This window comes from Anarrhichthys ocellatus, unplaced genomic scaffold, assembly GCF_004355925.1.
Source record: "Anarrhichthys ocellatus isolate YVR2014 unplaced genomic scaffold, GSC_Weel_1.0 scaffold73, whole genome shotgun sequence".
NCBI classification, from domain to species: domain Eukaryota; kingdom Metazoa; phylum Chordata; class Actinopteri; order Perciformes; family Anarhichadidae; genus Anarrhichthys; species Anarrhichthys ocellatus.
The window spans coordinates 1,179,983-1,192,584 of record NW_022280103.1 but is presented as its reverse complement, the minus strand read 5'-3'; the positions used below and the strand labels follow the sequence as shown (position 1 = coordinate 1,192,584).

The following is a 12,602-nucleotide window of genomic DNA, read 5'->3' as shown; positions in this document are numbered from 1 at the left end:
GTTAGTCCACAAGCCAATGGGTGACATCACGATGAGTTCTTATATACAGTCTATGAGAAAGGTAGGTAGGTTGACAGGCAGGTAGCCCGTCCAATCATGACATTCTGACATTACGGGCTTATTACAGTTGCAGGTCCGTAATAAGCCCGTTGGGACGTTATCAGAATTTGCACAAAAATATGATCAAATGTTTTTAAAGATTACAAACCCTGCCTTTAAGACACACGAGGTGCATTGAATTGTTTTTATGAACATTTGAGGAAATACAATAAATTTGAAACATGAGGTGCTCCATCATACAATATGAACATTAATCTCTGGGATACTGGTCTGTGATACAGCACCATCCATCCATCCATCCATTTTCCTCCACTTATCCGGGGTCGGGTCGCGGTGGCAGCAGGCCAAGCAGGCTGACCCAGACCTCCCTCTCACCGGCAACATGTTCCAGCTCATTTTGGGGGATCCCGAGGCGTTCCCAGGCCAGCTGGGAGATGTAATCCCTCCAGCGTCTTCTGGGTCTTCCCCGGGGTCTCTTCCCAGTTGGACGTGCCTGGAAAATCTCCAGTGGGAGGCGTCCAGGAGGCATCCTAATTCGATGCCCGAACCACCTCAGCTGACTCCTTTCGACGCGAAGGAGTAGCGGCTCGACTCCAAGCTCCCTCCTGATGACCGAGCTCCTTACCCTATCTCTAAGGCTGAGCCCGGCCACCCTACGGAGGAAGCTCATTTCGGCCGCTTGTAGCCGCAACCTTGTCCTTTCGGTCACGACCCAGAGTTCGTGACCATAGGTGAGGGTAGGAACGTAGACCGAGTGGTAAATTGAGAGCTTTGCCTTCCAGCTCAGCTCCCTCTTCACCAAGACGGTCCGGTGCAGCGCCTGCTTTATTGCTGCAGCCGCACCGATCCGCCTGTCGATCTCCCGCTCCATCTTACCCTCACTCGTGAACAAGACCCCGAGATACTTAAACTCCTTCGCTTGAGGTAGGCACTCCGTCCCCACCTGGAGGGAGCAATCCACCGGTTTCCGGCAGAGAACCATGGCCTCAGATTTGGAGGTGCTAAATCTCATCCCCGCCGCTTCACACTCGGCTGCAAACCGCCCCAGTGAATGCTGGAGGTCATGATCCGAGGAGGCTAACAGGACCACATCATCTGCAAACAGCAGAGAGGCGATCCCGAGACCCCCGAACCTGATGTTCTCCGCCCCGAGGCTGCGCCTAGATATCCTGTCCATGAAAGTCATGAACAGGACCGGTGACAAAGGGCAGCCCTGGCGTAGGCCAACACCCACCGGGAACGTGTCTGACTTATTACCGAGAATGCGGACACAGCTCCTACTGCAGTCATACAGAGACCGGATCGCCCGTTGTAACGGGTCCGGCACCCCATACTCCCACAGCACCCCCCACAAGAACCCCCGAGGGACCCAGTCGAAAGCCTTCTCCAAGTCCACAAAGCACATGTAGACTGCTTGGGCAAACTCCCAGAACCCCTCCAGTAGTCTTGCGAGGGTAAAGAGCTGGTCCACTGTTCCACGGCCGGGACGGAATCCGCACTGCTCCTCTTGAATCCGAGGTTCGACAAGCGGTCGGATACAGCACCTGCCTCTGCTTCGTCTTAAGTATTCATGTCCCCTCCAGGTTTCCACTCAGCCAGCAAGCCCAAACTTTGAGATTAAGAAGAGAGGGAGTATCAGAGGTACCTGCAACGTTTCTGCTTTGATTCCAGATGAAACCCCTTCGAGCTGTTAAGAATGCCACAGGATTCTCAGAAGAGACATATTCATTCATTAAAGAAATACCAATTACTACTTTAGGGGGGTTTGCGCTGCGCTTCCACGACGACGATGATTTGTGGTGGAAAATGATTTTACCCGCTGTTGAGTCTTTTTAAAATGAAACATAGAATATCGTCAAACAGAACTTGTCTTTTAAAAGTATTTATTCTTGCAAGAAGAGGCACAGTTACACAGAGTCACAAAGAGTCTGTAGAAGTGTGCGCTACCGATTAAAGATCACAGCGAGTTATAAAGAGAGTGATCGAGGGCGGGGGCCTGTGTACTGGAGCATCCTGTTTCAGGCCGTGCAGGCCACAGCAGTTAAAGAAGTAAAAGAAGTGCTTTATCTGTGTAACAACAGACACACAGATGTATAGGTTTTATCCTTGAGGCACAGCACATGTGAACAAGAGAACAAGAGGATATGTGTGCCGGCATAATGCAAGCTTATGATCGTTTCCTTCACAACAAGTAGAAATGTAGCATTACAGATGTTGGTCAGGATGGCGTTATCGGCTGTAACCAATTTATGAAAGCAGTGCAGACCGGCGGCGATTAGCTAGCAAGTAGGGGAACAACAGAGAGACTCACATGCACTAAAAGTAAGGGCGGGTGGCCCAGCTACTTGGACAGATCACAGAAAAGCTTTGATTACAACACACACAGAGGGAGAGCGACTTCATTCTCGGCTCAGGTTGACATTACTGCACTACATCTTTGCAGAGCTAATAGTTGTTTGCTGCTTCATTAGTGCTCTGGGAGACGTTTGTGTTCAGGAAACAAACTTTCTTAGTTAGGTTTAGGAAAAGATCAGAGTTTGGGTAAGAATGAATCCCTTCTGGCAGAAAGCCCTGATGACTAACTTGGTCCTGTCTTAAGTCCAAAAATACACCTCCCAACCTCTATAGCTTTGTTTAATCTGTACATGAGGCTGATATCACAATATTCATCCTCCTTATTCTCAACATGAATGAATAAATGTTTTTCCTTCAAATGGTAATGTTGATACTCCTTAAAAGAAGACGTATTATACCTTTTAATTTGGGTTTCTACGTAGCAGCAATCTCCAGTGCTGAAAAACTAACGCTAACTTCAACATGCTAACCTGCAAACTAAACACTAAAACAAGATAAAAACAACAAAACTTAATGCTCCAAGTTTGAAGATGGGTCACAGACAGCCGGTATTGATCCATACTGAGCTTCAGTTTGGAAGTGAATGCTGCTTTGTACAGGTCCTCATTAAGAAAGGTAATCCACTGGGTCTTCACATCCTCAGATGATGGGACTACGTGAAGAACCTTCTGTTGGTTCCTGCAGCCAACAACAGAATAAGTAGCTTGCTTTGCTTGTACCATGTTACCAAGTCTGCTATAGCGAGGGCATTACATTGGAGGACGGTGAGGTTGATTCAGAAGGTGGACATCCTATCTGACTAGCTCGTTGCTACACATTATCTGATGGAGCAGATAATGTGTAGGGGGTCTGCAGACACATCATCCTGGAAAGCCATGAAGAAGTGCATTTAGCATTATATGTCTCCTTTTAAATAGTGTTGATGGATGCTGATTCATGTTTAAAGGTTTCTAGGTGAAGCTTAGGTTTGTCTGCTACAAATCCAAACATTCTAACTTCACATAATTCCATTAAGCATATCCACTCTTTCAAATGTCGGCTTCCCCCAAAACATGTGGGCATGCCTGTGGATAGTGGTGATTGCGCCATGCAGGGAGAGCGTGCATGCCCATTGTCAGGTATTGGTTATACAATGTGGCATTTATAGACTTACAGAGGCACACAGAGCCTGTTTTGACTGTTTGTCTGGAGGACTTCTATCCAGCTGTGAGCCCCAGCTTGTGTTTTAGTCCCCAGCTTTTGTTTGTTTGTTGCCGTGGTATTTTGACTGAATAAATATGTTTTCAGGAAAAATACATTGTGTCCATCTTATCAGTGTTGGACCACTCTGACTGGACCTGTTACCATTTGAAATATGAGGTGACATATCTTGCTGATATCGCCCTTTAAATCAGCCTGATATATGAACACAGGCTGAACAGGTCCCCCTCAGCCACACCAACAGGACACCATTTGAACTTGGCAAGACGGAGATATTGATGTCTGAAGCAGCATCGAGCGGAGGTTGAATTTGTGATGTCCCCTTCTCGGTTCAGCCGACAAGCCTGTGATATAGTGAGCGAGCCGACAGCTGCTAATGCGAGATAGGTTGGAGCGCGCACACGGCTATGAACCGCTCGGAAAAGCCTGTAAAGACAAATCAATTTGACCTGAAGAGTCTCAGGTCAAATGATGTCCAGCAGGGAAACATTATAATACAACATGTATGTGTTATGGAAGTCAACTAGGAGTGATGGCATTGATAGCATGTGACAGCTCATACGAGGCTCACAGGGAGAAAGATCCTTGACCCGGTGAAGGACGGACACACACACACATATATATTCCTACATTACCAAGACTGTCATGCTACTCTAACCTATGAGTCTATGTGGACTTCTGTTTCTGGTCATTTAAAAAAAACAAAAAAAAAAACTGGAATAGTAAATTTACTTTTAAAGTCTTAAATATTACTACAAATGTCCTTTTTATTTATTTTTTTAATTAATTTCCAAGAGGGGACTTGCATCTTTGAATGTTGTCTACCTCCATACACTGCAGTGGAGCTGTATGTTCCCACTCTTTTACAAAGACATTCTTTGTTTCTTGAATAAATGGATAATTTAACTTAAATGTTATCAATATTTAAACATTTCTCTGTGATACAAAACTACACACACACACATCATATACAAGACCGATCCAACCTGATAACAGTTGTCAGTGTAATATGAATCATGACAGCACAGATTAGTTTAGGGATGCTGGCTGCAGGCCACACACAGACACACACTGGCCACACAAACAAACACCAACATAACCTCCGGTAGTGCCCTCTGCTCCGATTAACAGAATTAAACCAATCAAGAATAAAATAAAACAAAGCCTGTTGTGAGCAGTTTATCCAACAACTGCTGAGAGAATCACTTACAGAGTGACTAAGGTCAGCTCACATCATGTGCACACACACACAAAGACAGAAAAATATAGTGCAACAGAGTGCAGAGCTCTTCTTCAACCCACTCACCACTCACACTCACTGCGTTTTTTAAATCTTCTTTACTTTTTGTGTCTAATCAAATCGTTTTATTTATTAGAGGTTATAAAATAACAATAAAGACTTAAGATTTGCGACCTGTCTTGCCTAAGTGATCATGTTTCGTCCAAACGCAAGGTAGTCGGCAGCCCTCTTAGCTGCCATGCAAGCGCACTCGTGTCAGGGCGCTCCAGCGACGTTCTTTGGAATCTTGCCGCGCCTTTTTAAGACAAACCGGTTTTGTCCTCCTTGCTCCCAAACTGCACAATACATAGTTGGGGTTTCACCTACATCCTCTAACGCAGCGTTTCAAAAAAAAATGTTTCCCTGGGCAATCACTTTTTAAAAATGACCAACCACCGCGACCCAATTTCCAACATTATCTGTAAGATAATAAAAAAAAGCCAAATGTGTAAATGAACATGCCCGGCTATTTTTACTGCCATTTCCTCAACACCTATTATGGCCTTGAACAGGTAAACCAGCCATCTAGAAAAGATGTCTGTTTGATGAATGACTTTGTTTCACGCACGTGTTATGGAAAACATTTCCACTTGTTATGTGCCTCAGAACAAACCCACCTACAGTACAAGCACACATATAACAATATGTGTGCTTGTACTGTAGGTGGGTTTGTTCTGCCTGACGCATGCTGCAGCCTGTTATGTCTGCTCTGCTCTAGTGTCTTATGTACACTTTTCTTTTGCTTATATGTGTATTAGTTTTGTCTATACGTTACTGTCTGTTTATCTATACATTTTAATTCCATTTCTATTTGAAATTTTGTAATCTGTTTTTTAAACATCTGGCCGGGGACAGCAGATAAAAACTAGCCTCTCTGGCTCACTTACAGTTTAACTGTTGATTGGTGTGCATTAACCCTGCAAAATAAACAAATAAATAAAATAAATAAATAATAAATACTTAATAAATGGGACCTAATAAATGCATTTAGGCTGTCAACAGACTGTTTAATTATATTAACTTCCTCTCATCAGTAAAGCAAACATATTGTACATTAGCCTTTCACATTAGATTGAATGTTAAAAGTAGAATACAATTATTGGAAGAATACCAACATTCAGGCTCCCTCATGTGACTTAAAGGTCAACTGCAGATGTAAATGTTAAATAAAAGACCAATTTATTTGGCGACCCTGATAAAAATCTCCTGCGACCCACCTGTCCTTCCCAACCAAGTCTTTCCATTCAGAAAACAAGCATTTTAAAAGTTGTTTGTCATCTTGCGGCCAGACCTAAAAAAGCATGAATTCAGACTTTTTAAAAATCTGCATTATCAAGTCGTTGTTTTGTTTATATCTGGTATATTAATGGCTTGCTAGAATTTGAAAATATGACTCGGTGAAATCCACTGATGAGAAAATTTGCTTTGTGTCTGCTGCGAACACGGCATAAAAGTGCATTTCGCACGCCCACGAAAAACTCGGCAGAGAACACTTAAGTGCGATAAACAGTCCATCCCTTGATCCATGGAAGTAGAGCTCTTTGTGTCTCCAATGACAATGTCTATCGGTATATCAGTTGAGCAGCAGTTTACAGAACAACAAAAGTCTAAGGACAGAGAGCTAAATGTGTCAAGGGACCGCAATATGACCCATTACCACAGCAACTGTGTCCTTTGAGCCGGATGTGTGGATGATCACTGAAGACGTGAACATGTAAATGGAGGATTAACCTGTTAACGGTACATAACTCTGAAGAACCTTACAGGATGCTCCCTGAAAGCACCATATATTTAAGTCCTGAATTATTAAGAGATGCAGAGTAAATGAATTGCAGAGAGAGAGACATGGAAACACTTGATCTGGCCTTGGAAGAGATTGCGCACTCTAATGAAAAATACAATTAGGCTTAATCTCCTTGTCTGCTGCGTTAACACAACAGATTAGTGATTAGAGCCAAACATAGACATGTTTCCTCGGGTCTATATTCGTCTGTTTCTCTCTCTCTCTGCCCCTCCTCCCTCCAACTTGTCCAAGACTGATATCATGACACATGCCACATTTTCTATTTGTGTTTGCCTTCTTACTGGAAGTGTGAAACGTGTGTGAGTGTGCTTTGTATCTGGTGAGAAATCAGTCCAGTCATGCTGAGTCGTTGGTCTACATCTGTTTGACAACAAAATACTTAAAAGTCATGAAAAAATGAGCTACAATATAGTATATGTAAAACTTCTTTTGAATAACAGCCACTGACCAAGCTACCCCAACAGGCTGCATGTTCACTCTAATCATTACAACGTTGCTGTCATGTTAGGAGCCATGTGTAGAACAGCACCCGTCTTGATTCTTATTGTCATTCGAACTGACGAAGTGTTGAGGGTGTGTTTGGCTGTTAGCGATGATGTCCTAGAACATACCGTATCAGAGACATGAACATGCAACTATTCAAAGAAGGACAACGCCTATGTGCAGCTTTAGCCCTGATGCAATGCTGTGAAGTATTATCTGATCACTTTTCACGATGTTTTGTCACTGGATTCAGTTCATTTCATTTGAGAAATGCTTCGTCTGTGATAAGTGTTGAGCCGCCTGGACTACAGCGTGACAGAACTTATGATAATGATGCATTATTTACAGCAGCTCATCTGAGGCCCAGAGGGAGAGGAGGAGAGGAGGAAGATGCTGCAGGCTCTATTGCTCCACTTCGCTCTGTTACGAGCATGCTTTTTACACAAAATGTATTTCCTGTTGAAAAACAGTATATTATCATGGAGTACAGCGTAATGTCATTTAGTTCCTCTCCTCTTTCCTCTCCTCCTATCTGCTCTATTCTCCTATCCTCTCTCTTTATCTCCTCTTTCCTCCTCTCATCTTATCTCCTCTCCTCTTTTCTCATCTCATGTCATTTTATCTATTCTCCTCTACTATGCTCCTCCTCTCCTCTGCTCCTTTCCTCTCTTCTCCTCTTTCCTCCTCTCCTATACTCTGCTCCTCTCCTCTCCCGCTCTCTCATTTACTCTCCAGTTTTTATCTCCTCACCTCTGTCCTTCTCCTCACCTTCTCTCCTTCTCTCTTCACCTCATGTATTTCCTACGTCTCTCTCCCTCTGGGTATCATCCTCCACCTCCCCTTTCCTTTCCTTCTCTCCTGTCATTCCTCTCCTCTTCTTTCTATTATTCTCCATCTGCTTCTTTCACTTATTTTCTTCAACCTGATATATATATATTTTTTTCATCCTGCAGTTCCAGTGGCAGAACTGCCAGCCCTTCTCTAAACACAGCGGTGGAAAAATAGAAAGATGCCCCGAGGAGAGACTTAACATATCGGCTCCTATTTACACACAGTCCCAGCTGTCTGGTGGCATTTCACCACAGAGCTTTTAATAAAACATTAGGAGCACAGCAACTTCCACAATAGTTTTGAAAGTCAAACTAAAATAATGTGGATTTTCAGCATTTTCCTATTGAGACAGCATATTGAGTGATAAAAAGAGATTCCTCCTTATAAACATGCAGTATGAGTTGAGTGGTGCTTTCTGACATCACTGCTCATCTACACACTAACACGGCTTCTATGAGCCAAACATCAGCCGTCAAACCTATACACACTTTTCACCTGTTTCATCGCACATTTAAACACACAATTAAACCGTTATGTGCATAACAAAACTGACAGACAAGTCTCTCCACACAGCACAGCGAACCTTTTATGGATTTGCAGTTCATTTATTTTAGCAAACAGAAATCAAACTAGTTCAACTAGGCTACGGAACAAAGTGCTAACTCTCCAGGAATCATTTGAATAGTACCTGCACTCTAAATCCTGTTTTTGAAGCTGTAAATTTAAAGTATATGGTGGTGAAATGCATCAATGCATCAATGCTGCTGTTAATATAGACGTCTCTTAACAAATCTATAGAAATGAGCATTTCATTGGTTGAGAATGGCTCAAAACGCCATCTACTGTCTTTAATCAGCCCTGAACCTTGCAAGGTCAATGACATTGTGGACCGGTTAGGACTAATGTACGTTATGAAAGGTTACGTCACCACTCAGAGATTGCCCCCCCACCACACACACTATCACGCGCGCACACACACACACACACACACACACACTCACACACAACACCTGACATATTTCCCACTTACTTTAATGACATGGTGATAGAAAACAATTCAAAATGCCAGTATGCAGCAGACACAGAGCAATATTAGCAGTTATGTGTTCCTCAGATTCCCTCTCTTAAGCTCTGCTTCCCTGCTGCAGCTGATGAGCACCATTTATCATTTGCAACGGTTAGGGGTCAGAAAAAGTACATTTAATGGTATATACTATAACTCTTTATGGCACTCTTTACTATACATTAACTTGTAAAGATTGTTTATGACTTTTTATGACATACAATTCTATAACTTTTTAGGATTTTTAAAATGACATATACATTTTAAAGACTTTAAATATCATACTCAACTATTTTAATTTGTTATGACAGTTTTATGACATATTATACTATCACATTTCCTTTTTTATGAAATACTATACAATGACTTTTATGACAAAAAATGTGAGGTACCTCATTAATGTTTGCAGGTTTTGTGAGTGAATTCATGTGGATTCAAATGAGTTCTAATAGTGACATAAATACAGGTAAAACGATGGCCTAATGCCTTGCTTTGTATTTAACTGCTGTTAATAAAGTTTATATGGAGCCTGTGAAGGCTAATACTGCTGTAATGTGGGTTCTACTGTGAGCCTCGCTGCAGGCTTCTGGACTAGTGTTAGTTGCAGACTGTCTGAAGCAGGTGAGTAAGCTGTTACAGTAGTGGCGTATTATTTGAGCGTGGACGACTTTCTCAGAATCGTTTTGCAAAGGAGGAGGAGTTTTACAATGTCTCCTATCTGATTAAGTCATGTGATGGAACCAGTGATTTTACAAGATGTTTAAACATTCAGATGATCTCCAGTAACCCCGTCACCTCTCCTCCCTGGCAGATGTACGTGACGTGCACGGTGCAGGCGAAAGGCACCCGTCTGGCCAAGCCGGTGCTGTCTCTCGGGCTCATGTGTCTGGCCTTCCTCACCGGTCTGAACCGCGTGGCTGAATACCGCAACCACTGGTCGGACGTCATCGCCGGCTTCATCATCGGCACCGCCATCGCCGCTTTCCTGGTGAGACTCAACCCAACAGAGGTCATATGGTATAGAGGTGTAGAGGGATGATTGTTGGATGATGTTATCCCACCAACATCTAGACACAGGTATAAAGCCAGATCTGGGTCTGTCCACGGTGGACTGGTCTCTGCTGGAGTCTGAGCTGAAGGAGTTTCTGGTGAACCTGCTTGATTTCATCTGATTTCACCAGAATCCGACCCGGTGGCCCCCTGAGTCTCAAGTCCTGTGTGTTTGTTTGACCCTCCTCCATGTTTTTAACAACACAGATTCACAGAAGTACGTGTAATCACCACGACCTCTTAAGGAAACAGAAGGTTCAGGCAACAAAACCACATAGTTAGGTTTAGGAAAAACCTCATGGTTGCCATAATTATGCAAACTAAGTAAAATACATAAACACTTCACAAACTTAACTTCACAATAACTCAACAACACATTGGGACACAAACATCGGTCTCCTGGTTGAAAGTCCTGTGTTTGTTTGACTCTCTCTCGCCGTGGGAGGAGGGGCAGGATGTGCGGATTGGGTAGCGAGTGACTCGTGTTGTTTGTTGTTCCTGTGTACTCGCAGGTACCTGTTCCAGCATTTTAGGCTGATACTGGTTTCAGTACCAGAACAACAATTAATTGTAATGGCTAACTTTAAAAAGTTAGCCATTAGCCAAAGATGAAGAAAGAGTTCACACGTACAACATCCATCAGGGTGAAAGAGCATTGCAGCTGTGCTGCACACTATCATGAAATGCACATACAGTGATGATGAGTGGGCCCTAGATACAGCATGTTTCCTAGCAGCAGCAGCAGCAAAAGATAATCCCCCCCCCCATCCTCTTTCTTGCTCTGACATGGGACGGAGAAAGGCCGACACATTGTTTGCTGTGGCTCACGGGCTTGGAGAGGGAGGGGGAGAGAGAGAGAGAGTCTGTGATAAGGCCTAGCTCAAGGCTCAGCCTCTTCACACAGAGATCCATTAATGTTGGCCCTGGTTGAAAACATTATCGTTCCATTAGTGATGGACGTAGATAGAAAAAAATACAAAGACAACACTATTTCTTTAATACCAGAGAAACTCCTCATCCTTCATCTCTTCCACCCTCTGCCCCCCCCCCCCCCCTCTCCCCTCTCCTCCTGCTCCTGCTCTCATTCTAACATGGCTGCCTCAAACAAATAGCTCTCATTATCACAGAGAACAGTAACTCAAAGAACAGACTGGCCTGGTTTGGCAGGGATGCTATTTTATATGTGCAAATTATCTCCACAAGAGACTGCTGATATATATTGGGAGCAATAAAACCTTTAAAGAGCCTGCAGATGGGTTGTGGTGCATAGCAACACGGTTTTAGGTCTTGGGAATTAAACTCATGAATGGGGCCTTCTAATTAAAAAAAGAAAAAAAGAAAGAAGGTTAAATTAAAGATTAATATGAATAAATATACCAACATTTAGGAACCTAAGCCTTAAAACACACCAAATATGTCAATATACAAGTTGGAGCTACCTGGGTCTTCATTTACTTCTAATATTAGGTCTGGTGAAGCTCCATTAGATGTTACTACCTTTATCTTTTTCTGTCTTTTTATTGCCGCAGCAGTCAGCTCGTAACAGAGAAAAAGCTCTTCGAACTATTTGTTACCTGCTCAGGACCAAACAGCAGCTAAAACACACGTCTTTTTCCTCAAGAGTTAGTGGAGATCAAAAACCGAGCTAAAAGAGAATATTGGACTTTAATTAGTTTCTACGCAGGATGCGTTTCAATAACTGTGTCAATACCCAACTTACCATATAAACTTAATATGTGATGATATGCCAACGTTGTGTTCACGGCATGTTTCCACTGCCCCCAAGTGGCCAACAAGTCTATCATGCCTCAGTTAGCCTACTCTCCTTTTGTAGTAAAGCTGCCTGACAATACAGCCTCAGTAACTGTAAGTGAAGCAGAAGGCACTTCGAATACCTACGTTGAATACACTTATTGTAAGTCGCTTTGGATCAAAGCGTCTGCTAAATGACGGTAATGTAATTTAATGCACAAAGAGTTTCATCTGATCAGCTATAGTCACATAGCTGAGTTTGTGGCCTGGGGAAGAGCTCTGGTCCAGGAGGGCAGAGCCTGATAAGCACCAGACTGGACACCTGATTGGTTGTTTATGGTTAAAGATGTTTCTCAAGTTTTGCTGCTAAGCTTCATGACCCTCCACACAAAGTTCCCAGGTTGCAGTGCTCTGTAGGATATAATGGACTGCAGCCCTGAAGAGTTTCTGTATGTCTTCTCTGCTCAGCCAACTTGAAATTGGTTATTTCATTTTGAACCTCAAAGCCACATTTTGCTCCTTATTAGAGGAGCACCCACATCCATCATATAGCTTCAGTAATGCCCACAGGAAAAAGCCCATACACACACATGTGACCTACATTCTTGGGTTACTCTCTTTATCAGGAGTCTCTATCAGTCCTTGGAATTCAGTTACACACCCATCTCTGTCCTCTGCTGTGTGTGTGTGTGTGTGTGTGTGTGTGTGTGTGTGTGTGTGTGTGT

The 12,602-nt window shown here is 43.2% G+C and overlaps 1 protein-coding gene across 6 annotated transcripts in view; it reads left to right on the top strand.

The window, feature by feature from the left end:
• Positions 1–12,602, top strand: part of plppr5b (phospholipid phosphatase related 5b) — a 99,500-nt gene that overhangs the window by 74,121 nt on the left and 12,777 nt on the right. For all 6 annotated transcript variants that reach the window (XM_031873684.1, XM_031873679.1, XM_031873685.1 and 3 more), the window contains one exon: positions 9,887–10,063. In XM_031873684.1, coding sequence (XP_031729544.1) covers positions 9,887–10,063 — 177 coding nt within the window. The remainder of the gene's footprint in view (positions 1–9,886; positions 10,064–12,602) is intronic.